At 36.7% G+C, this 27,057-nt stretch overlaps 1 protein-coding gene across 1 annotated transcript; it reads left to right on the top strand.

Moving 5' to 3' along the window:
- Positions 1 to 5,942: 5,942 nt before the first annotated feature.
- Positions 5,943 to 25,308, top strand: LOC109001428 (AP-4 complex subunit epsilon-like). The gene is made up of 11 exons (XM_018978708.2): positions 5,943 to 6,792; positions 7,281 to 7,466; positions 13,832 to 14,044; positions 14,160 to 14,270; positions 14,666 to 14,863; positions 14,969 to 15,100; positions 17,487 to 17,543; positions 17,649 to 17,765; positions 18,958 to 19,035; positions 22,075 to 22,218; positions 23,623 to 25,308. The coding sequence occupies exons 1-11, from the start codon at positions 6,190 to 6,192 to the stop codon at positions 24,709 to 24,711; spliced, it is 2,928 nt and encodes a 975-aa protein (XP_018834253.1). The 5' UTR covers positions 5,943 to 6,189; the 3' UTR covers positions 24,712 to 25,308.
- Positions 25,309 to 27,057: the final 1,749 nt, after the last annotated feature.

Raw genomic sequence — 27,057 nt, 5'->3', positions numbered from 1 at the left:
TCCCGCCAAAGCCTAGCTCCGCGCTCGCACCTTACATGGTTGAGTGCATCTCCCGCCAAAGTCGAGCTCCTCACTCGCATCTTAGGTAGTCTAGCCCATCTCTTGCAAAGCTGAGCTTCGTGCTCGCATCTTAGGCCGTCGAGCCCATCTCCCGCCAAAGCCAACTTCACGCTCCCACCTTACGTGGTCGAGCCCGCCTCCCGCCAAAGCCGAGCTCCACGCTCACATTTTACGTGGTCGAGCCCGCCTTCCTCCAAATATAAGCTTCGCGCTCACACCTTAAGCAATCGAGTGCACCTCCCAAAATTTGTTTCTTTAACGAATTTCAACGAACTATCTTTGTCGCATGTTTTATCTTAAAGCTTCTCAAAGCCTTCTTTTGAAACAAATTGACTTTAAGAATCACAGGCAATTGAAGGGGATAAAATATCCAAGCCCAGCCCATCAAAAAGCCCCTACTAGAAGACAACGGAAGAGAGAGAAAGAAGGGACTAAGAGGGGATGAGAGAAAAGAAAGTGTCCAAGGGAAAAGAAGGAAGAGACGAAAAAAAAGAGAAAAATGAGAAAGGATGAAAAACAAGTCAGGCACGCCAACGAGGAGTGGAATAAAGTTAACATCCCTCACCACTCCCAAGGTATGGGATAAAAAGGGATCAGACCAGACAAGAAATGAGACTTCGGCTTCTTCTTCTTCTTTAGTTCCTTCAACCTCACGACGAGAGTTCCAACGAGAACATCTCCTCTAGCAAATAGATCACTGACTCATGTTATATAATGAGAAATAAGAGGCTATGAGAGACTGTAAAATACTTATGTTATAGTGAATTTTCCCTCCTCAAGCGTCCGTAGATGTATGCATTATGTCGAATCACGTAAATCTATGTATCTTAATTTTTTTACTTTCCGTGCACTTACTCCTTATTCATTGTCATGGATGTATATACGGATGCCGCACAGTCACACTAGACCACTGTTGGGGTCTCCAGACCACACCAATCGAGCCCCGAATCATCATAGCAGGTCTGGAATGACTCTTTCTTTTCTTCTGGCCTGTTGTGCGATTTTTCGACATTAACAATTATAGACATGCCACGTAAGACATTTGCTTCCCCCATAACATAGGTTGTCCATGACATCTAGAGAGGGGCATGTCATGTTTGGGAGAACATGGGAATGATATGGTAAAGAAGTCCTTGAACTCTGGTTGATGGTAAAAGGGTCTTTAAGCCTAATGGGACGGTAAGGGATTTCCCCAACCAAAGGCAATAATGGGGTTTGGATTGTTGGAACTTTGTGGCAACACTTATTCGATGTTTAGTGTAATTAGCAAGGTTAATTTGATACGAGCCAAATTAACTAACTAATCTATTTATTTGATACATTATATCCATAATACTTTCTTCTCTTAGAGAATTTACATTGGCCTCCTCATAATTGCTCATTAGCCAAATTTTAGTAAAAGAAACATGAAAAATTATAAAGGTTGGCTACATCTAAAAATATATATTTAGATATATTTTATTCCTGCTATTTCTTCAAAACAAGAAACAATATCATAAAAATCAAATTTTCTTATTTTTGTTAATGTGAGGCAGATTATATTTTATATCTTTTAATAATATTAAAGGAAATCAATTTTACTAAACATTAAACTAATTTTTATTAACAAACACACATTTTCACAATCCAAATAATACAACTTTATTGTAATACCCTGTATTTTAGTGTATTTTTAATTGAATGATTATTTGTTATTAATTTAAAAATTGATTCTCTTGTTTTAAATTTTCATATTTTAGTGAGTTTATTTTTATGGTTTTTAATTTGTGAAAATTAAACTTGACATGTTTCCTTAATATTAATAATTGTTATGCATTTAAATTTATCTTTATTTTAAATTAATTTATTGTTGGGTTTAATTATTTTATTTTCATTTAATCACTACGTTTGAATTATTTTATTTAACTTGCTGTTTTGAAATTGTTTCTATTGGATCATTTTTGTGACCTAATATGTGAGAATTGAACCTCATTTTTTTCCCTCTTTTTCTTTTCTTCCCCTTTTTATTTTTCCCTCCATTTCTTTTTCAACTCTCTCTCTCTCCTCTCCCGCACGCTGCACCCCCTCTCCCCGTGCGATTTCTTCTCCTCCCTAGCCTGCCGCCATGCGCTACCGTCCGGCGACATCGCCCAGCCCACGACCTTCCAAACCCACCGGCGACCTCCCCCTCGTGTTTTCAGCTCCTCATTCGCCGGCTTTCTCCTCCATGCACGGCTTGAAGCCACGACGTTCCTTGTGCTTGCGCGCCGCCGTCGCGCCACCTCCGGCCACAATTTCTTCACCACTTCATCCTCGACCTCCTAGCAACCCAATGCACCCAACCCCAGCTTCGATCCGCCACCGGTGAAGTACATGCAACTCCATTTCCGATTTGGGCATGTTTTTGCACTTCGACCACCCTTTAAGCCGCCATCCACGGCCAACCACCACCACCACTAGCTTCACCGACATCCCTAAGCTCTACCCTAGAAACCTCGTGTCTTGGTTTGTCTCCGTTCAAAAGTGGATTTTTGAGACCCACGGCTACAGTGCATTTAGCACTGTTTTGCTGCTGCGTTGCCGCTTCTAGTACCTCCGTGATCTTTCAAAAATTATATTATAGCATTGTAAGTATTTTCTCAAAGAAATTTGAAATTTAAATGTATTTTCGCGCTAACTCATATTTACTGTAAATTGGTTGGTTGTGCCGGACTGAGTCCAAGGAGTAAGGGGGTCGGTTGGATTAGATGATGGAGTTGGTGTGATTGGTTTATGCTATGAGATTTGTTGGCTGTTTCGGGTTTAAATATTGGTATTTTGTGTTTGAAGTGGGTTATGGTGGATATTGGTGATTTTAGGAAGTGATGATATATTTTGGGATTATGAAAGTTTTAAGTTTTGAGGAATTAAAATAGGTTATTTAAGAAACTTATGCTTAAATATCGAAATCCGTGATTGATTGAAAACTTACGGAAATTACGTGATTATTTTTATAGGTGACGATTTATAGTCGAATCGACATTTCTGAGGAAAATTCTGAAAAGCTAGATTGTCCAGGTAAGAGGGGTTCTTATACTAGATTTGCATAAAAATAAAATAGACTGATGTTAATTTTTTAAAATAAGCATGTTTTGTTATGAAAAGAGATTTGAACTACCTCAGTTATTTGTTCTACATTACTCATGAGATTCTGTTTAAGAATAAAGTATTTTTTGTCATGACTGGTGTAGACATGAGCTATTTTGTTTTTTCCTTCTGAACCATGCAAAAGAGAGCGAATATGAAAGTTTGTGTATAAAATTATGTTTTGTGATTTGATTATGTCCTGTACTCTGATATAATGTGATTTCTGAAAACTTTATTCTGTCTTGAAGATGTTCTGTACTCTGATATGATGTGATTTCTGAAAACTTTTGGTATGACATTCTGAATCGGGATGTGGTTTGTGGATGGTGATCTATTTGACCTACCACGGGTGCTAATAGTGGTTTCTGTTTGGGTTGGTACCAATTGTTTTTGTTTCTGGTGCACCCACTTTGGAAACAAAGTGGTTTTCTAGTGGTCTTTCCTGTGTGCGCACTCGGGGCTCTGAGAATAAATAAGGGAAAGATTCACATTCTGTTTCTGCTCGGTTAGCTACCGAGATTTACACAACCCTACCACGAGGGTTAAACATGACTTCTGATGTGATATGATGCTGCTGGTACGATGGTGGTCAGTTATGCTATACCAAAAGAATTTGAATAAGAATATTTTTGAACTTTCGCTCTGATATTTTTGATAATATGTTCTGACTCTGCATTATGAAAATAAAGTTCTTTGTTCTGCATTCTGAAATCTGTAAATGCTCATGTTTGCATACTAGTATATAATCTTTTCTTACTGAGTTGTTGATAACTCATCCCTCTCTTATCTCTAATATTTTCAGATAATTTTTTTATATTTAAGTTGATGATCAAAACTATGAAGAATTGAATGAGATGACTTAAGAATAATGGATTAATAATAGAAAGTTTTTGATGAGTATTGATGATTTTTGATAATTATATTGTTGAAATGTGAGTTTAAGGGCATGTTTGGTAACCAAAACAAAACACAAAATTCTCATCTCATCTCATATCATCATTACACATTTTTCAAATCTCCATACAAAATATAATAAACAATTCAACTTTTTCAAATCCCAATACACATTTTTCAAATCCCAAAACAATAATAATATTAAAACATAATATTTTAAACTTCAAAACAAAACACATAATTCTCATCTCATCTCCCAAACCTACCCTAAGTGACATGTAAAGAAGTTGGTAATTTTTAGAGTTACTGTATTGAGGATTTTATATACGAGTATTTGTGGTTAATTAGTTTTAAAGTATTTACGTTTGATTTGAAACTTTTGGAAGAGTATTAGTAATGTTGGAGTTGATTATTAGGTAATATGAGTTAACTCTCCGGATCCTTGGGAACAGAGCGTTACATTTATTTTATGGGAGAAGAACTAGTCTTATTTATACAAAAATACAATAAGATTTTTAAAAATATGACTGTTTGAGAGCAGATTTTTTAAAATATGAAGATTAGTAAAAGATGAATTTGAAATACCATCATTGAAGATAAAAATGTATTTTAAAATATGACCATTTGTTATAGATGAATTTTTGGAAATTAAACAGTTAAAAAATAAAGTTTTAAGAATATAATTATTAGAAAGAGATAAATAAATAGTACAAAAAATAGAAAAATAGAAAAAATATTTTAATATGGTAGGAAAAGAATAGTTTACTCTTAATAACCCATTAATGCTTATATTCACCCTTGCATATTAATAAAATGTCCAGGATTGGTTAAATGGTGAAAACTCTTCAATTATAGAAAAACTTTTTAACTTTTGTATTGCCAGAAATTCTATGTTTGGAAGTTGTTAACCAAACACACCTTAAGTATCTCCTAAATTGACCTAGTTTGAATTTTAAGGATAGGTATTCTCACGATACTTTATTATTATTTATTATTTTATTATTATTTTTTATATATTTTTTATTATTATTTAATATTTTATTAATATTTTTTTTATTATTATTCATAAAATATTTAAAAATATCTAACTATCCAAATTCAACTTAAAACTCATGAAAACAAAGTCAGCATCGAAACTCCAGAATGGAGAATCCTCGTTTAGACGTTTTGTCCTCGAGTCGTGCAAGATATACTTGAAGGTCATTTTAGTTTGTGTTGTCTATTTTAACGAAGGCATGATACCGATTCAAATTAATATATACATTTTTGCAGAATAAGAGGTGAGAAATTTATAAATAATAATAAAATAATTTGTTAATAGTAATAAAATAATTTATATTATAATATTTTATTAAATTTTTTATAAAAAAAATTAAATAAAAATATTATAAAATAAAAATATAGTTAAAATATTATTTTTTAATATTATTTTTATTTTGAGATTTGAAAATATTAATTATTTTTTATCTTTAATGAAAAATTGTAATAATTAAATAAAAAAATTCAAAATTTAAAATTTAAAAATATTTGTGATTAAATGATATTTTAAAAAAAATGAGATGAGACAATATGTAATAAAATGTTTGAACTATTTGCAAATAAACCTTAACTTTTCCAATAATTCAATTAGATTATAAGGTTTGATTGGTTTAGTAAATGAGATAGAGATCATTATATTATAATATTTTTAAATATATTATATAAAATATATTAAATAATTTAAATTTTTTAAATTATAAAATAAAAATAATATTTTAAATATTTTATTTAATTTTTATTTCAATTGATCGTATCCGTATAACGATTCATTTATGACACGGGTACGATTGAATTGATTCAAATACGATGTTTGGGAAAAGAAACGGAGATAGCATTAGCTCGGGCTCCACCAATCCCAACGCCGAACCCGACCCGTATGCGTTCATATTTGGACTGCTGGAAACAAATTGTCACCTTTCACGTTCACGACCACCAGTACCACCACCGGTCTTCTTCCCGAAACTATCCTTACGCCACGTTTTCACCCTCACTCTCTCCCTCAAATCTCTCTCAGATCTAAATGCTTCAGATTCCAACCCCAGAAAACCCTAAACGAGAAAGATTGAGTGAATTTGGGATTTGAATTGGAATATGGAGCAGCTGAAGACGATCGGTCGCGAGCTGGCGATGGGGTCTCAAGGCGGCTTCGGTCAGTCGAAGGAGTTCCTGGACCTGGTGAAGTCCATCGGCGAGACTCGATCCAAGGCCGAGGAGGACCGTATCGTCCTTCACGAGATCGAAACCCTCAAGCGCCGTATCGCCGACCCCGACATCCCCAAGCGCAAGATGAAGGAGTACATCATCCGCCTCGTCTACATCGAGATGCTCGGCCACGACGCTTCCTTTGGATACATCCACGCCGTTAAGATGACCCACGATGACAGCCTCCTCCTCAAGCGCACCGGTTACCTGGCCGTCACACTTTTCCTCAACGAGGACCATGACCTCATCATCCTCATCGTCAACACCATCCAGAAGGACCTGAGGTCCGATAACTATCTCGTTGTGTGCGCGGCGCTGAATGCCGTGTGCAGGCTGATCAACGAGGAGACCATTCCGGCCGTTCTGCCACAGGTGGTGGAGCTACTTGGCCACTCCAAGGAAGCAGTGAGGAAGAAGGCCATTATGGCGCTTCACCGATTCTACCAAAAGTCCCCCTCTTCCGTCTCCCACCTCGTCTCCAATTTTCGCAAGGTGGGTGGGTCGGTCACCATTTGAATGTTTTATGTTTTACTAGTAGAAAAATTGTAAATCTGATGCAGGTAATGGTTGAGTCTTAATCACGATCATGGGTTTGGGATTAGTGCTGTCACTGTATCTACACGATTGATTACACAATCTATCTTGATCCTCGACCGATAAGCTGGAGTTGCAAAAATGAGAAAGGATTAATAAGACTACTTTCACAAATTGTATGCAGCTTAAATAAATATAAGTAACAGAACCTGCATGCATGATTTTTTCTTATTTCATTTTTTAACCGTAATAAAGCCATCGATATGATTACATTTCTTGAAAAGCAGTCAGCTTTTCTCCATTGGTTTTGGTTTCAATTTCAGATCTGCATCGATAGGGTTCATTTATATTTGAGCAACTGTATTCGACCTTTTCTCCATTGGTCTGCCTGATGATCAAAATGTTTTCTTATCTTCTGATGTAGATTTTCTTATTTTCTTTTCCAGAGGCTCTGTGATAATGATCCTGGGGTCATGGGTGCAACGCTTTGCCCTCTTTTTGATCTTATAACAATAGATGTTAATTCTTATAAGGATTTAGTTGTCAGCTTTGTAACCATCCTTAAACAAGTAGCAGAACGCAGATTACCAAAGGGTTATGATTATCATCAGATGCCAGCTCCATTTATTCAGGTACCTTTTCCTCTCTCTTTCTTTTCTGTCTCTTGCTTCTTTTTGGATAGGTAAGATAATATTTTATTGAAACATATGAAAAGGCATTGCCCATGTACACAGGGAATATACAAAAGAGAACACCTAATTACCTCTAGGGATATAATAAAGTCATGAAAGCTAGTTCCATTGAGTACAATAGCAGAAAACTAAAGGCATAAGGCATGTAAAACGAAATTTCTAAGTTCATCCAAAGGGTGCTCCCTATCTTCAAAACTCCCATCGTTACTCTCAAGCTAAAACTCCAAACAACAGCCACATGGGGGACGCCTTGAAGACCTTTTGTAACACCTCTTTCCCGTAGGGTAGAGATATTACTAACATACATAGCATAATGCCCGGTAAGGAGACTCAAAATTCTGAAATACCTCTTTTATTGGAAAGCATAAAAAAAAGACATTAAAACTAAACTGAACATAATTATCTTGAAACTGAACGTAAAGTAAAAAGAACATAAACTAGTCCTACGAATGACTTTTATTCAAATAACATAATAGAAATCTAATTCTTGTGTGAATAACACTTATTCCTTTCTAAGTCTTTGTACTAGATCTACTCCTGGCCATCCAGCTCTGCATCATCATAATCACCATCTGTGAGAATTAAACATAGAATAAAACAGAAAGACAAACAAAAATAAGTGGAATACTCAGTAAGTAGCACATCATACTGTAAACATGACTCTGCTTAGCAAAGGCTTAATTTTTGAAGACTCTTCATAACATATATATATCATCATAGATTTACATAGTGTATATGATCATTATCATCAACATGAGCGGAATCATACATAATCATGGCAAACATGTAACGTGATTGTATAAATGACTGACTACATGTGCTTCCTAACAATCATACATGGTTTGTTCATTTTTTCTTTCACTTATTACATATGGTGAACCACGCTTGAGTCCGTGACACTGCATAACTTATCTTGTAGTGAAACACGCTTGAGTCCGTGTTTTACTTAACTTGCATAATTTGTCATAACATGGAGTGAAACACGCTTGAGTCCGTGATTCACTTAACTTGCATAACTTGTCATAACATGGAGTGATACACACTTGAGTCCGTGTTTCACTTAATTTGCATAACTTGTCATAACATGGAGTGAAATATGCTTGGGTCTGTGTTTCCTTAAAACATTTATCTTTCTTAATGCATGAGAATTTATTAAACTTCATGGCATATTCTTGTACATGGCATTGCATAACATGGCATGACACAACATGATCTAAACATTTTCTAACCTTCTATGGCATACATCATCTAAGTACTACATGGCATACGTGATCCAACTACGTCATGAACATTGCATGGCATGTGTGACTTGAATACTACGTGAACATTACATGACATACGTGATCTAGCTACTTTATTACATGGCCTTCTTGACTTAAAATACTATGTGAACATCACATGGCATTCATGTGATTTTTTTTTATAACATTCAATCCACCAAGCAACAAATCCATACATACAAGAATAATGTTATAATCCATCAAAGATCGTGAAATGGATCTAACATTGACTTGGCTCTCAGCATAGCATAGGTAACCATCATATTTTCATACATAACAATAATATTTACAATACACCTGCAATTATATGATCATACTATTTACCTCTTAGCGTTGTTTCTTGATTTCCAACTTGTAGCGCGTTACTTATACGAGGTACTCGACGTTACTAATTTTCTAGATAAACGAGTTGTGGTTCTTTACATGATTAAATACAAAATTTGGAATTTAACATAGTAGTTATCTTGTTTCCATGCAAAATTAATGAATACTTGTAATATATAATTAATCATGAATAAATAACTTTGTAATATAAATGGGTTTAATATAAATCTACTAGATAAATAGTGTAAAACTAAATCTGAAATTTCAGGTTTTATCATGTAAAAATATATAAATTAAAATACTGCTAAAGATAAATTTGGAATAGTTAAAACATAATAACCTAATTAACTCCTAAGCATTGTCTATGTAATACAAAGGATTTCGGCCTACTAACATAAGGTGCTGAAAGGAATAAGGATCGGGCCTAGTACAAGACAAAGCCCATCTGAGAGTTCAGCTCTCACAAGAATACATTTACCAAGCCGAATGGTCCTCAAAGCCGAAGGCCCACTTTAACATCAAAGGCAGAATACACAAGTCTGAGAGAAGTTTGTGAGAGGGGAGGTGTCGTGTGATACAATTCCTTTGTTCAAATCAATATCTATGTCAGGCTTCCCTTCCTGGTTGTCCTGTCTTGTTCCGAGAGAGGTGGTTGGGTGTGAAGGTGGCTCTAGGTTTTTTAGGGTGGCCGGCGACGCAATAGCGGCTCCTCTAGTCAGGGGGTGCGACGCAGAGAAGGAGTTAGAGAGATGGAACTGAAAACTCAATTACCGAGAGGGATGAAGGGTGAGTGTGACGACAGTGGCTTCCCTGAGGGAGTGAGTGCGACGAGACTAGGATGGCTGGCAGTTTCTGGCACTGTGGGTGGTGGGTGGTGTTCCGATGTCCTGGGGTGATCAGTGGTGGCTGGGCAGAGGACTAAGCTATGCGAGAGTGAGTTCTTCCTCCAGGTATTTTGTGTGTTTAATTTAGAGGGTTTCATGGGATTCTTATAGACAATGGGGAGGGAAGTGGCGTGAGTCCTCAGGAGATATGCTAAGGTTTGAAGTTGGGTATTGGTTTAAATCTAGGAATCTATTCAAACTGGAAACTAAGGGATAACTATGTCGATAAGGAAATTCCTAATGAAATACAAACCCTTTTAATATAATTAGTTGTCAAATTTCGAAAATAATAAGAATAAAAATAGATAAATAATAATTAAAAAAATGAAATTAAAAAAAAAAAGAAAAAAAAAAACTGATCTGAAGTCCTATTTGGGTTTGTATGTTACACCTTTCCTGCAAGCTAGAAGATCCACCGTCCTCCTAGGCATCACCTAAGCAAGTCCAGTTCCTCCAAATATCTCGTCCCATAATACCCTTGCCACCTCACTATGCCATAATAGATGATCCACGAATTCACCATTCTTCTTACACATGTAGCATCAATCCGACAATAAGTCCACGCTTTCTCAAATTGTCTATGGTCAAGATTTTCCAAGGAAGGTAGTCCAAACGAAAAAAGCCATTTTGGAAGGCACTATTTATATATATATATATATATATATATATATAGGTGAAGGGTTCGCAATCAAGGAAGATTGAGAAAGGAGATTGGTTTTAGGCTCTAGGGTCTTTGGCTACATTTGGATGTTGAGATGAGTTGTGTTGAGTTGTGAATAGTAGTATTCTGTGGGTCTCATTGAGATGAGTTTAACTTTTTTAGTTTGAGACGAGTTTAACTTTTAAGGTTAAAATGTATGAAGTAGATTGAGATGAGTTTAACTTTTTTTATGGGAAGTTGAAAAAGTAGTGAGTCCCATCAATGATTGGTTTGAGATGAGTTGAGTTTGTTTCAATAACCAAACACAACCTTAGATAACTTTGGAAGGCACCTTACCCCTTTAAATACAGTTCCAAGGCAAAGAGTGATGACTCTGAGTTATCAAAACCTTGTACAATGATCGAACAGTGAACTTCTTACTCCCAGTAAGCTTCCAAGCATCCTATCCTCCTCAAAACTACCGATGCTCGCAATGTATAATAAGCTGGAAAACTTGGAAATATCTCAAATTTCCCAATCCTGGGCAACTCTAATAAAATGAACTTTACACTGATCAATGCCATTAGAGAAGTCCAAAAGATCGAACACTAAAGCCTCCAGGCCAGAAACAATTCAATATAGGGAAGGAAACACTGTCTTAAGAGTGTAATTACCACAAGTATCATGTGAAAATCTGATCGTAGAACCCTCTCCAACTGCAAAACTGATAAAAAAAAAAATCCCATAAACCCACGCCATGAACACCCCTCACTTTGTTAGTTCACCAACCCCCCAAGCACTCCCATACTTGAAGTCAATTACCTGCCTCCACAGTGACTCCGTTGTTGATGATACTGTCATAACCATTTCCCAAGGATCTTGTTAAACGTTCTCAAATTGCGCACTCCCAAAACTCCAATAGAAATTGGTGAGCAAACCTAAAATCTAGGGTTATCCCTAAAAATAGAGAAGGTAGTAGAATGTCATTCCTACTCCTAGTAGAATTGATTTTCCCTTTCATAAGCCTTTTAAACAACTCCTAACTTTTCTAGGAAAAAGCTGGCAGCATAATTTTAAGAAAATGTCCCCTAAATTTAGGTTTTATCCCTATCAAGGGGTCACAGATCTGATTCATCATGAGACATCCTTATCCAACAAGGATATCTAGTTTCTTGGATTTTATTGGCTATTCTATTAGAACTTGGATTGAACCTTGTTATACCTTAATTAATTATAGACACAAAACAACTATTTTGATACTTCCTTAAAGCCCATAAAATAGACCTACGATGATGATCATGATCGTGATGTTGATGATGATCATGACGAACATAATTATGATGTTCCTATTTACCCTTTAATGAAGTATTGGTTTTGTCATTTCCTTTCCACCCCCGCACTTTTGTGTAACAACCTAAGAAAAGTACTAGCCTCATCTGCGTTATAACTCCATAAGACTTGTCAATTTGAAACTTCCCTAGAATTACTTATGAAGCCGACTTTCGCCTAGAAGTTAGCACCCATGACTACCTTTTTTTTTTTTTTTTGCAATAAGTGAAAGTGATATATTATTGATAGGAAAAGGCATAGCCCAACTACACAAGGAGTATACATCGAATATGCCTAATTATCACTAGGCACTAGTGAGAGATACAAGCAAATCATGAAAATTGTCCTCATTACAAGTAATGGCCAAAGCCAAAGAGAGTAAACTATTGTAAAAAACTCTCCTCAACTCATCCAAAGAACATTCTGTGTCTTCAAAGCACTTCACATTTCTCTCCATCCACAAACACCACATAATACAATGAGGGATCATTCTCCACACAGCAACAATGTGGACATTTCCCCTAATACCTGTCCAACACTTAAAAATATCCATAACTCTTCCAAGCATAACCCATGCTACCCTGGTCCAATTATGGATCTCATTCCATAAACACCGGGCCACTTCACAATGTAACAAAAGATGATCTACTGATTCCCCCATCTTTCTTGCACAAAAAACACCAATCCACAATGATAAGACCACGTTTCCTCAAATTATTAGCGGTGAGAATTCTCCCAAGAGATGCAGTCCGTATAAAGAAAGCAATCTTAAAAGGTACCTTGCAATTTCAAATAGCCTTCCAAGGAAAACAATGATCATTAGAGAATCCCGAGAGGGTCTTATAGAAGGAACGTACCGAGAACTTTTTATTTCCACCAGGATTCCAAATCATCCTATCCTCCAACACATTGCCAAACAACATAGCATACAACGAGTCAAAAAAATCAGCAAACATAACCAATTCCCAATCATGAGCTGCTCTCGAAAAACGAACATTCCAATGGACAGAAAACACCAATAAATCGGCCACAACAGCCTCTGACACTAGAAATCTGGTAGAGTATGGGAAAAACCTTCTTAAGAACCCTTTCACCACGCTAGAGTGACACCATGACCCTCCCCCTTCCAGAGCGATATTTTTCCACAACCCCATACCTTATGTCCCCCTAACATCATTAGAACACCAGCCCCCCCTAATACTTCCGTATTTTGAATCTATGACTTCTCTCCACAAACCCTCCCCTTCCCGATGATATCTCCACAACCATTTCCCCAAAAGTGCTTTGTTGAAGACCCTCAAATTATGCACCTTAAACCACAACAAGATATTGGTGACCAAACTTTATCCCAACCAACAAGATGAAACTTAGTTTCCACCCCAATACCTCCCTCAAAGAAAACTAGCTTTAGCCTATACACTATGTGGGTTATTCATATTGCCATCAGGTGTAATGAACTCCCCTCTTAAATTCTTATGTCTTCGTCAGGGCCTTGTCATGCAATGCTCCAGTTTAACATGGCTGGCCTTACTAGGTGGCTCTAATGCTATATGTAACAACCCAGAGAAAGTGCTAGTCATATCTACACTTAACCCCCAAATAGATTAGTCATTTTGAAGCTTCCCTAGAATGACTTTAAAAAGTCTAGTTTATCGAAATAAATAGCTAATGTGGGATTTTGTGGCTATGATGACATTGATAATCTACACACTCTTGTGGGTTATTCATATTTCCAAATGTGGGAGGGATTGAGGTGTTACATTTTAAGTTCTTTTTTCACCTTTATTCTTCCATTTTACTCTTAAGTTGACATATGGGTCACTCGGCCATCATAATTTAATCATGCAGATCAGGTTGCTTAAGATTCTGGCATTGCTGGGAGGTGGTGACAAGCAAGCAAGTGAAAAGATGTATACTGTTGTTAGTGACATATTCAGAAAATGTGACTCGAGTAATATTGGAAATGCTGTCCTTTATGAGTGCATATGCTGTGTCTCGTCTATATATCCCAATCCTAAATTATTAGAAGCTGCGGCAGAAGTTATTTCCAAATTTTTGAAGGTATGCCTTGTGCATTGTGTTTTGCACCTTTAAGTTTGTAGATTATTCACACCTCTTATCACTTTAGCTTTCATCTGGAATTTCTCAAGTAATTATAATGTGATCTTGTGACCAGAGTGACAGCCACAATTTGAAGTATATGGGTATTGATGCCCTTGGTCGATTGATAAAGATAAGTCCTGATATAGCTGAACAACACCAACTCGCTGTGATTGATTGCTTAGAGGTGAGAGAGGTTTTGCTATTTTTTTATATATAAGTGAGAGATTTTGCTATTAAATATTGAAGCAGATTTTTTCCCCTGTATTTTATTTCATTATTGACAAAAGTTGGAGCTGTGGCTCCTGCCACATTAGCCAAGGGGAGGATTTCTTTCTTCTTCTTTTTTTTTCCGAACTTTTAAATTTTTTCCCTCCTTTGAAATGGGTTTTAGCTGGAGAAGTGGATAGGTGTAGGACATGAGGAGGAATATTCATATTGCTTCCTATTCATTTGTGCATGTGTTACTACTATGGATTGGATGCATGATTTCTTACTATTCTTTTTGCACACTACATATCTCTTATATTAATCATGTTTATCCTTTATTATATTAAAGGAGGTTGGATGTGTATTATGCAGGACCCAGATGATACTCTAAAGAGAAAAACCTTTGAACTATTGTATAAAATGACCAAGTCCTCCAATGTTGATGTGATTGTGGACCGAATGATTGACTACATGATAAGCATTAATGATAGTCATTACAAAACCTATATAGCATCTCGATGCGTTGAGCTTGCCGAGCAATTTGCACCCAGTAACCATTGGTTTATCCAGGTAATTATGATGATGCATGTTGCATTTTATAATGTTTCTGTATGTATAAATATATTTTTTTGATAAATATGTGTGTATATATTTTATTTGATGTATACCCTACAGACCATGAATAAAGTATTTGAGCATGCGGGAGACCTGGTGAATGTTAAAGTGGCACACAACTTGATGCGGTTGATTGCAGAGGGATTTGGGGAGGATGATGATGCTGCAGATAGCCAGCTGAGATCATCTGCTGTATGTTATTTTGATCTACACTTTTATCATTTAGTACATGTATACATACAAACATGTATATAAGTATAAATAAACGGATCTATATACATACTTGCGTGTGTTCATGCTAATACTTCAGAACCCCTAGGGGTTGGCTCAAGTGGTAAAGGCCTTGAGCTTGGGGGTATGCTCCCCCCAGGTCCAAGGTTCAAATCCCCTTGGGTGCAAACAATCTCTAGGGGATGTGTGAAAGGCCATCGATTTAACCATTTCCGTGTAGGAAAACTTCCGAGGGTGCGGTGCACGGAACCGGGGTTTACTCTGTAGGGGTGGGTCCGAAGGGGCCCTGCCTTGGAGAGGTTCCCCGACATCAAAAAAAGAAATACTTCGGGTCATTACATTGTGCGAGTTTCTAGTTACTTAAGATTCAGTATCTAAGTACTCAGTTTTAAAAATAAGACTCATGTAGATGAGCTACTTATGAATAGGAAAATTCTGGACGACTTATCTATAGAAAATATCTAGATAAGCTAATTTTTGTCTTCTTATATTGTGTTCTCTCGTGTAATTTATGAATGAGAATTTCCTGGATGCAAGTAGAAAAGCTGCCTTGTTGTTTTATCAGGGTGCATAATCTACTATCTGATATAGGTAATAATTTAATAATTTAAGGTTATATAGTTCATAACCTTGCTCTTTGAACTTATTTGTGTGTCAAGTCCTTAAGTAATTTGATGGTTTTTCTACAGCATATATAAATTTGTTTGAGCAACGCTGTGTTCTCTTGATGAGCATGCCATGTCATCATATATGTAAGGATCAATCTTCTAAAAACTATTCAATTATCTTTTCTTGAAATGATGAGATAGAAAAAGAAGAGAAGGAGACCTATCGAGAAGATGGAAGAGAGAAGAAAGAAGAGATATGAGAGGCAATGCAAGAGGAATAGAGGTCGAGACAGAGATTTTAAGGAGAGGTTTTTTTATCAGTAATTTAAGGAGAGAGATTAGGAGCAGAAGAGACGGGGCATAGAACTCTGGTGAGAAGAGGAATAAGAGGGAGAGAATGAAGAAGCAAAAGCTCTTCCAATGTTCATAATTTATCCATCCCTGATTGAATACCGAACTGATGTATCCTGAAATGATGTGTGACATAGAAAGATATAACTAACCTTTGATGGCCTAATTTCTTTGTTATGACAGAAATCATTTATAGACATTTAATTCTTTTATTGCCCTTATTTTATATGATTCACCTGATTGTTCATTACAGTTTTGCACTATCACATGGTGTACATCCTCTTTGTAGAGTATGGAGTATTATCCATTACCTTCACGTTAATTGATTACAGTTAGAGAAGGTTTAGGCAAAGCAAGTTCTTACTTCTTTTTACTTATAAAAAATTCTTACTTCTTTTTCATTTTTCACTAAGGCTGTATTTGATTCTATGTAAAACAATTTTTATAAGTAGTTTTCATGGTTTTCTGGTGTTTGGATGTGCTTGAAAAACTCAGTCGATAGAAAACGAATTTGAACAATGAAAAACCCAAGCCATCTTTTCTGGAATTGGCTTCAGCAAAAAAATTTCAGAAACTGAATTTCAATTTTGCTCAATAACTCTCAAGATTCAAATAATACTCCAATATTCTTTTTGCCGATTCAATCTCTCTCACTTCTCTTCCTTTTCCCTATCTTGCTTCCCTACCCTGCACTTTTTTTTATTTAACCTTTTTATTAATTTAATATTTTTAAATGTTATATATTTTTATTTAAGTTTTTTAAGTAGATTGAGATGATATCTACTCATCCGTGGGTAGCCCAAGTGGTAAGGGCGAACTTGTTTGCATGTGTCCCATGTCACAGGTTTGATTTCCCCGGGATCAAATTGTGATTTAAGTGGGAGGCCATGGCGGTGGGTTGTTGTGCTAGTCTCCTTGGGGGTTTAGGTTCCATGGGATATTTTGTTGGAAAGGTCTTCAGGATAATGATCATATTGCTGCTATTTTAAAAATGATTCCTCTTATGTTATGTGGTGCATTTGGGATGGAGAGAAATTATAGGTGCTTTGAAGACCGAGAGCGCTCTTCAGACTAGTTGAAGAGATTCTTTCAAAACTTTATTTGGGCTTCCGTATTTGATTGTAATGGGGATAGTTTTCATAATTTGCCTGTATCTCTTTCTAGTGCCTTGTGTTTGCTAGTTGTATTCCGTGTATACTTCCTATGTACTTGGGCTACGCCCACTGTATTCTATTAATAATATTTTACTCTTACCTATAAAAAAGAGTTTATTTGAGTTCTTAAGCACGTGACAACTACAATCGTTCATAAGTAGCTTCAACTGTGTAGTGCAAAACATTTTTTAGTTTTTCTTCGTGTCTCTTATTTATGAAAATTTTGGGGTGCAGGTAGAGTCATATTTGCGCATTATTGGGGAGCCAAAGCTTCCGTCTCTATTTCTTCAAGTACATACTATCTTACTTGGTTTCCTTTTTATTTGTTCACCCTCCATACGGATGTTGCTGTAAGAATTCTATTTTTATCAGCATAATCTTTAATTCTGATTACAGGTCATTTGTTGGGTTTTGGGGGAGTATGGAACAGCTGATGGGAAGTATTCTGCTTCTTATATTACAGGGAAATTGTGTGATGTGGCAGAGGCATATTCAGATGATGAAACTGTAAAGGTACCCCACGGTTCATTCTGGACGGGGATATTTAAGTTGCTATTGGCTGGCCTATTTTTACTGTATAAGTATTTTTCATAGTAATTAAGGTTATGTTGAGTTTCACTTAGAAAGCACTTTTTTTTTTCTTGATTATGCAAATAAATAAACAGTTACTTGACTCAAGAGCAAAGTTTGACAATGTAGTAAAAGCCTTTTATTAAGAAATGGAATTTTCTTTTTAGGAAAACAAAATGTGTCTTTTGACGAACAGGAGATTTTAAGCAGGGACAAAGTCATCCATTCGTTTCATTACTATCTTTGCCCCAATCTTTGTTGTCAATGTCACACTACCACAAGTTGAGAATTAACTTTTGACCCTATCCCACCACCACCACTACCATCACCATCAGAGACTCTATGTAACATCCCAGTCCCACATTAGGAATATGAATAATAAGTTATAAGGGTAGTCATGGATGCTAAGTTCCACATTGGCTACGTATTAGGTGAAACTGAGCTTTTAAGTGATTCTAAGGAAGCTTTAAATTGACTAGTTTTTTCGGGGTTATGGTACGTGTGTCTTGGGCTTCCTTTGGGTGGGTTATGGTACATGTGTCTTGGGCTTTCTTTCGTTAGTTATGCTCTACCACCATCATTGTCAATTGGCATCACCATCAATGCCATTTTACCATGTCATTGCCTCTCCATAAGTAGCATAACCATATTGTTGACGCCACCTCGCAAACAATTCATCATCCCGAAACTGAACCTATAAAATTGTGTTATGTCATTTTCCTAGATATTGCTACATCAACATCTTCTAGATAATGATGCTTGGATTTATAGATAACACAATTTTGGCAAGTTTAGAATAAATCTGGTTGCTTTTGGATCTGTTTGGGCATGTTCGTAAGTAGAACATCAAAACTGGTTGCTTCAGGATATATCCAAACCGCTCATTTCTTTACTATTGCACCTCAAAATACTAAATGTTGCTATGTTCCGTAGGTATTTTGTTCATATTTTGTGGTAGTGATTGTGACGAAGTAGAGTAGTTTTAATGCTGGGTATAAGTTTATGAAGCAGTTTTAGAAGGAAAGTGACTGGTCCATTTCCAAGCACATTGTATTTTTTTTAATTAGAGAACTTTGGCCTTTAAGATTCTACATCTTTTATTCAACTGGACAATAATTTTTTGCTTCTTTTCAAGGCATATGCAGTTACAGCATTTATGAAAATTTATGCATCTGAGATAGCAGCCGGGAGAAAAGTGGATATGTTGCATGAGGTATGTTTTTGACCAGTTAAGCTTAAAGTCAAAGTCTCTTCTCCATCTTAATTGATATATGTGCTTTTAGTGCTTAGTACTTTTGCTAGCATCTGAATATAGCCTTTTAGATTGTCTGGCTTATATAAAGGTGATCATCTTGTACCCACCCGTGGGTAGCCCAAGTGGTAAGGGTGAACTTGTGTGCATGTGCCCCATGTCACAGGTTCAATTCCCCTGGGATCAAACTGCGATTTAAGTGGGAGGCCATGGCCGTGGGTTGCTGTGCTAGTCTCCCTGGGGGTTTAGGTTTCATGGATGAGTCCTAAGGGCACTGCCGTGGGGGTGGTTCCCCCATCATTAAAAAAAAAAAAAAAAAGAACAAGCAAACAAGATGATCGTCTTGTATTTTGTACTGATCCTCTTCCTCCTTTGATGGAGGGGACTGATGCAAACATCAATAAATGGCTAAGCCAGCTGACAAAAGGGGAACCTTGAGCAAGAGAAAAATTGTGTAGTCAAAAGGAGTCTGTCAATTTAGTAATATATGTGAAGCCTTTTTGTTTTTTGAACTCATGTTAGTTCTCTAACCAATGAATTCATAAAGGTTATTGAATTTTAGAAATTGAACAGTCTATAAATTATTACTTTGATGACCAAGGTTACTTTGACACACTATATAAAGATCTCTTGGCCCCTCTCTCCACTCAACAAATTCTGTGAGATTTTCCATGACTAACATGAAATCAAAGGAGAGAGTAAGGGGAGAGAAGATCAGGAGAACTCCCAATCCTCGAAGTAATGATCATTCATTTCCCTCCAAATGCACCATAGTACGCAAATAGGTTTTTTACTTATTAAAAAAAAGTAAGCAAATAGGTGGTCATTGACAGTAATATTATTGGTTGATCATTGTGAAACAACAATTTGTGCTGTTTGCTTTTTTCCTTGTGTTGTAAAACAAACGTAGGTGAACAACCCAAGGTGCTCGACCAAATTTTGGAGACCAGGGTGCTAACACTACGGGTGAAAAACTGACCTTTCGGTTTGGTTTTGGTCCCAAACTGAAACTGAATTGACACCCATAAAGATACATGGAAACCAACTGACCTATGAACCAGCCGGAACCAACATTGGCAGTCTACAGTTGTTTTGTTTGGGCCTCAAGAGCTTAATTCTTCTTTAAGACCTTATTTATGTGGGCCATAGCTATGGATTTTAATGGTCGCAATTTCCATAACTTCCTTGTATCTATTTCGAGTTCCTAACTAGGTGCATTTTCCTGTATACTTCCTGACTTGGGCTATGCTTATTTAAGTATCAATAAAATTTCTTTTACTTATAATAAAAATATTATTACTATTAATTTTAACCGATCAAAAAAATATTACTATCAATTTTAACTGATAAAAGAAAATATATAACTATTAATCTAAAAGAGAAAAAACAAATTTATAAAAACCTTACATTGAGCTTGAGAATCTGAGATGGCTTGAACCTTGAGGTTTCCAAGTTGGAAAAAACCTAGTGTGTGACAGTGACACTTTTGTGAGGCTTCAGACCTTGAGAACCACTGCAATGAGTACCAGTTGAGAATCAAAATAAAATTCAAAAGGACAATTGCAAGATGATTTTTTTTTTTTTTTTGGGGGGGGGGGGGGATTGAGTGCGTGTACTTTGAAGGCTTGATGGAATGGTCCTGAATGGAGATTTCAGGGAGTTTGAATAGTGAGATGATTTGAGGTTGAGCTCACAACGACGGTGGTAATGAAGTCTGCACACTTTCCACTCTAAGTGGCGAACGGTGTCGGCTGAGGCCTGAGAGAGATGCTGAAGGTGTGAAGTGAACGGTGCATAAGCAAATGAAGAAGTTTACCTGGGGCTTTTCTTCAACCCACACTAGCATATGCCATTGAAAATGGCAACGTTTATATCTCTTAGGGCTTGTTTGTTTTCGCAGATGAGATGATATGAGATGAGTTGAGATTAAAGTTAAAAGTTGAATAAAATATTGTTAGAATATATTTTTTTAATATTATTTTTGTTTTGGGATTTGAAAAAGTTGAATTGTTTAGTTTATTTTGTGTGGAAATTTGAGAAAGTTGTAATGATTAGATGATATGAGATGAGATGAACTGAGAGGAGTTGTGAAAACAAACGAGGCCTTAGTTAAAAACAGCACCAAATTGAAAATGAGGCAAAGTGACAACTTTGGTTGTTTGGGTGTCAAATTGAAAAAAGAGTGGCAGTTTGAAGGGGAATAGGTAATTTTCCCTAATAGAAGGTAACTCACAAATGTAATTATTATTTTTTGTTTGGAGAGAGCTTGTGGGAAGATTCTAGCTGTGGAAACCTAAGGAAGCGCCACGTTTTAGTTGTGTTGTATGTTCAAAAGAGTGGGGGAAACAGTCACTCGCCTTTTGCTTAACTGTGAGATGGCTAGTGTTTTATGGATATATTCAGCCTGCCAGTCTAAAACAGGTCAATGCTCGACCGATGGTGTGTCTCATGGCATGCTAGAAAGACCAGGCTGTTAACCTTTAATAGTGAAGATGAATCACTGTTGTTTGATGTAGTGCATTTGGAGCGAAATAAATTATCAGAGTTTTAAGGACTGCGAGAACGGTGGACACTTTCAAGGCTTTCTTCCTTAATTCCCTTTATTTATAGATGAATGTTCAGTTTTGTTCCTATTTATAGTTTTCAGAACTTTCTTATTTCTCTTTCTCTCTCTTGTTGTTTAGGTTATCTCCTGTATATTTCTTGTTTATCATGCCACTTACTTAGCACCCTCAAATCTCCTCTTAAGATATGGCGATGCTTAGCAATCTCTCTCTCTCTCTCACACACACACACACTCATATATATATATATATCTATCTTTTATAACGTTGCACTTCTATGAAATATTGTTGTTAGTCGCACATTGTAAATCTTAGTTTTCCTACTGAATTCCACTTTATTTCTTCGTTGTATTTTCAAAGATTAATAAAATCTATGTTTTTATGTTCTGATACTTTTTGGACTTTTTGTACTGATAACTCTGTGATCTTGATTTAGTGTCAATCCTTGGTTGAAGAATTATCAGCTTCCCACTCAACAGATTTGCAGCAACGGGCATATGAATTGCAAGCAGTCATTAGCTTAGATGCACATGCTGTTGAGAATATTTTGCCGTCAGATGCAAGTTGTGAAGATATAGAGGTAATTGTAGTATCGTATTAGTTTCAAATCTCATGCAAGGGCCCTCACCTTTTTAAAATCCTTCTTCCTATTAGTCTTAAAAGACATTCTAAGCCTGCCTACCCTTATGCATGTATTGATCTAGAGTTGTTTGCTCTGATTATAAATTTGCAGTTTTTTAGATTCCATTTTTTTCTTTTTTAATGAGTTCTTGTTTAATTTCCCTTTGACTGTGTGCATTCAGTTTGTTTTGGTTTAGTTTTGTGCCATGTTTCAGATGTTATGATATAATGCTGTAAGCTACTAACATGGAACCATTAAGGATTTACATCCTGCGTTGGAAGTATCTTGTCCTTTTTGGTTATCATGTACTTGAGCTTCCATGATTTAGTTCACTTTCGTACTGCTTGATACTGGAGCTCAGATTCAGTGAGATTGGGACTGAAGCAGGTGTTAGTATTATATAATTATGTATCTGTCTATAGCAGATATTCTGGAGCTGCTTTGGAGTATCTTTTTTTTCTTAAACTGTTTCATTTCATGCATTTAAGAAGATTATAGACTTAATTTTTTGCATTACTATAGTTTTTTGTTCTCATTTATGGGAGGATTTAAGATTAAACTTAGAAATTACACGTCAATCTTAGTTCGAGAAGGTTTGAAAATATTCAGTTAAGGCTAAGGGAGTATGATGAGGACTTACATAACGACTCAGGATGTTGCTTTCTTTTAATTTGTGTCCCTCTATGAAGCTGAAAGAGTGTCACTTGACTGCAAGGCTTCGTGGTTTAGAGTAAGAAAACTCAGAATCAGTTTATGCTTCTGTTCATAGTTACTCCACAGTCTGTATACACTTTCTTAGTGAAAGAATCCATGTATTTTGCTGGTGAGTTCTGCCAAGCATGTTAAGTATTGGTAATTGGTACCCGTCTGTGGTATGGTTGTATGTCAGATCAAATTGAAATTTTACTTCTTTATGCTTTATTGGAGTTTGGCTTTTCTTGCACTTAGGTCTTTTGTTTTTTATAAAATCAACTGATTTTTAAAGTTTTCACAACTAAATCCTTTCTTAGTATGCTCAAAAACCTCCTCTCTGAATGCCATATACGTTTGATATGGTTGGAAGTGACTTGAAAGTGTCTTTTATAAACTTGTCTGTTGTTTCTCCTCCAAATTATATTTTTATGTTATTACCTATCAAAAAAAGTATACTTTTATGTTTGTGCGTGCGAGTGTTTTCACATGCATGCTCATGCCTTTGCAGCGGGGTGATGCATGTGCCTGCATGGGGCAGTGCATCCAAGTATCTTTATGTAGCATCTTGGACTGTTTTGGCTTTGTAATATTTGCCACTTGATCAATCCGTTTTAATACTCTTCACATTATCTAATCCCCAAATCCGAACATCTCTAATTCTCCTTGCAGGTTGACAAAAGCCTGTCGTTACTTGACAATTATGTCCAACAGTCACTGGAAAATGGTGCTCAGCCCTACATCTCTGAGAGTGAGCAATCCGGTCTGTCAAGTATCAGCAACTTCAGAAGCCAAGACCAGCATGAAGCTTCGATGCATGGTCTTAGGTTCGAGGCATATGAGCTTCCAAAGCCCCCGATGCCACCCAGAATACATGCAGCTTCACTCGAGCCCTCAACTGAACTTGTTCCAGTATCTGAGCCATCTTATTCTAGGGACACCCACCAGGTTGCGACTGCTCCATCCATATCAGATTCGGGGTCATCAGAACTGAAGCTACGACTTGATGGTGTTCAGAAAAAGTGGGGTAGACCAGTATACTCTTCTTCACCATCTACCTCAAATTCTACTACCCATAATACAGTGAATGATGTCACTCAAGTAGATGGTGCAGTCAATGTAAATTCAAAAACACGCAGTACTCGTGATTCAAGGAAACCACAAGTTGAAATTTCTCCAGAAAAGCAGAAGCTTGCAGCTTCATTGTTTGGGGGATCCTCTCAAATTGATAAGAGGGCTACTTCAGCTAACCATAAGATCGCTAAGGCAGGTGTCCATGCTGCAGAGAAGGCTCAGGCACCAAAGGCAGCAGTTGTATCAGTGGAGAAGACAAATCATCAACCTTCACCAGACTTGCTTGACTTGGGTGAACCTACTGTTGCAAGTACAACTCCATCTGTCGATCCCTTCAAGCAGTTAGAAGGGCTTCTTGATCCAACCCAAATTAGTGCGACATCAAATCATGGTGCAGTTGGCGCTACTGAATCACCTGATATTATTGCATTATATGGAAATGCCTCTGCTAGTGGGCAGAGCAGCAGTCCTGAGATTTCTCTTACAACCAACAGGGATGATGTCAATTTCACTGTTGGGTTATTAGATGCTACTGTCAGCACTGCACATGCTGGAACTACACTTCCAACACAATTTCCTAAGGGTCTGAATCCGAGAGATTCCTTGGAAAAAGACGCACTCGTGAGGCACATGGGTGTGACCCCATCAAGTCAAAATCCCAACTTGTTCAGAGACTTGCTTAGCTAAATTGTTCAGACAGCAACTTTTTAAATCAGGATACTCGAATATTGATTGCTTAATACATGAATATGGTTTTGCAGAGCAACTTGCTGTTTAGTTGGCGATATTCAATGATACAATTAGTGAAACATGCAAGAGACTGAGATTGGAGGAGTTCAGCCACCAGAATTAAAACCAACCAGGTACAGATTTGTATTTGTTGCAAGGAAAGTGTAGCTTTTGTTAGTAGGAGTAGAGCCATAGTTAGGATTGGGGTTTTCCCATTGAGCAAGTCAAGTTTGTAGCATTTTCCTGAAATGCTTGTCGCAGCCGTCTGGATTAATGATTATTGAGCACTGCGGAATCAAAATGCAGTTTTCTGTTCATGTTTGTATGGTTTTGGTCCGCGTGGCATTTGAGTCATCTTGTACTAATAATAACGCTGTATAAGTGAGTTTTTATTTTTTATTTTTGTTTATACCCATCAGTTTGTTACATATTTCCGTGAAGTACATTTGCATCTTCATCTTGAGAAACCTCATGTTTGAATGTGACATTCAAGATTGAATGGTGTAATGGCGTAATATAATAATACTGCGGGTGGGTTGAGATATGCAACATCCATATCAGTGTTTGCTTACTCTTTTTCTTATTTTATTTTATTTTTTAATTTGGTCCAGCATGTTTGGAAAAATATCTTCTGTTTGGTCCTAGTCTACTAGGTTTTGCTTCCAACCTTGTACTAAAATGGTTTGACTGTTTGGATTCGAAGATGACTTGAGATGACTTGAGATGAGCTGAGATGGATTGTGAATATTAATGAGATGAGTTGTGAATAGTAGTGAGATTTATGAGTTAAAGTTGCTGAATAGTAATGAATAGTAGTGAGATGAGTTGAGATGAGCTGAGATGACTTGTGAATCCAAACAAGCAATCAACCTATTTTGATTTTCTGCTGTTTTTTGTTCTGTTCTGTTTTGTTTCGAGTAAGAAAGAATAATGGGTCGTAAAATTAGGTACATATCTAACTATTAGCTTTGTAGAATTGTAGTAAGGTCAGCTCATGAGCTACGCAATTTAGGTTGTTCACTAGGGCCCCACCCCATAGGAGGCCTCCAAATATGAAAATGATCATGTATATGTTTCTGTAACATAAGGATTTGCATTAAAATAAAATTAAGAATACAAGAGTAAGCAGCATAAAAAATAAAAGAAAAAATGTCTAAGCTAGGGAGGGCACAACTAAACAAGTGATTTGATGGACTGCTTAGATGCAATTTTAAAGTTGCAACCAAAAAATGATCACTTCAGTCTACTATGTTGGTATTGATGATAGAAATATTTACATCCTCTCCTTCCTTCAAGATACTCGATATTTTAAATTAGGGAAAACATTCACATGGTTAGATAATTAGAATGGACATCTAGATTGACAGTAATATATTAAAAATACTCACGACATTGCCAGCTCATCCGCTCGTGGGCCTCATGCGCCAACAGGGATGTGACTGTGTGGCCTATATATGGAAGATCTAAATATGGAAAACTCTGTTGTGTCACGTGTGGTTGGTAGAAAGTGTATGTTGTGGCATGTGAGAGCTATGTAACGGTCTTTTGTTGGCACTTTGCCCCTTTTACCTAGGTTTTCCAGATGGACATTGGATGGTGGGAGCATGTGTTACTAGTGGTTTGAAAACAATAGATCAAGCATTTTTTACCAAGTGGAGAATAAATGACAAGAAAAAAAAAACGAAAAATAAAAGATATATGAACAACAACTTAAGGGAGGAGAGAAATGGACTCTCCCTCTGAGTGGAACGAATTTGGATTTTTGAGAGAAATGGATATGAAAAAAACTGTTTAGAGAGAGCTTAAAAAAAGAAGTTTATACCTTACAGAAAGAAAGATTGGTTGAAATTTGCAGTTGTAATTATAAGGGGAGTAATCCCCTAGACCTGGGCTGAACCGAACATGCTTGATCCAAGCAACTCGGTTAACATGGGCCAAGACTAGGCCTAAGAGGGCCAAGCCAACCCATAAGGCCCATGATGAGAAAATGTAGTAGACGCGCCTTGCATGGGACCCGATCAGAAGTATGGGTTGCTCCTAACCACCCACGATCAAGGTCTTAGGGTCAAATCAAGGTGTCAAGAATGACTTTAACACCCAAGCATTGAAAGCAGTGTAGACGAAGATGCCGACAACTTAGGAGCAGGGTGCCAGGGAAAATCCCTGCACTTGAGTACCGACGGCGGGCTCGCCTGACCATGGCCATGCCACATTAAATGGAAGACAATGACAAGCATGGCATGGCCTAGATTGAGGTGTTAGAGGTCACCACGATCAGGCGTAGGGCCCTACCACTTGACGAAA

Source organism: Juglans regia, chromosome 2, assembly GCF_001411555.2.
Source record: "Juglans regia cultivar Chandler chromosome 2, Walnut 2.0, whole genome shotgun sequence".
In the NCBI taxonomy this organism is placed as follows: Eukaryota; Viridiplantae; Streptophyta; class Magnoliopsida; order Fagales; family Juglandaceae; genus Juglans; species Juglans regia.
This window is presented reverse-complemented; position numbering and strand designations above follow the sequence as displayed.

Excerpts from the sequence above, each read along its gene's own strand:
- LOC109001428 (XM_018978708.2), top strand. The coding sequence starts at position 6,190 with ATGGAGCAGCTGAAGACGATCGGTCGCGAGCTGGCGATGGGGTCTCAA. Across the intron at positions 15,101-17,486 it reads GCCAGCTGAGATCATCTGCT|GTAGAGTCATATTTGCGCAT; the intron begins GTATGTTATTTT and ends TTTGGGGTGCAG. Across the intron at positions 22,219-23,622 it reads CAAGTTGTGAAGATATAGAG|GTTGACAAAAGCCTGTCGTT; the intron begins GTAATTGTAGTA and ends TTCTCCTTGCAG.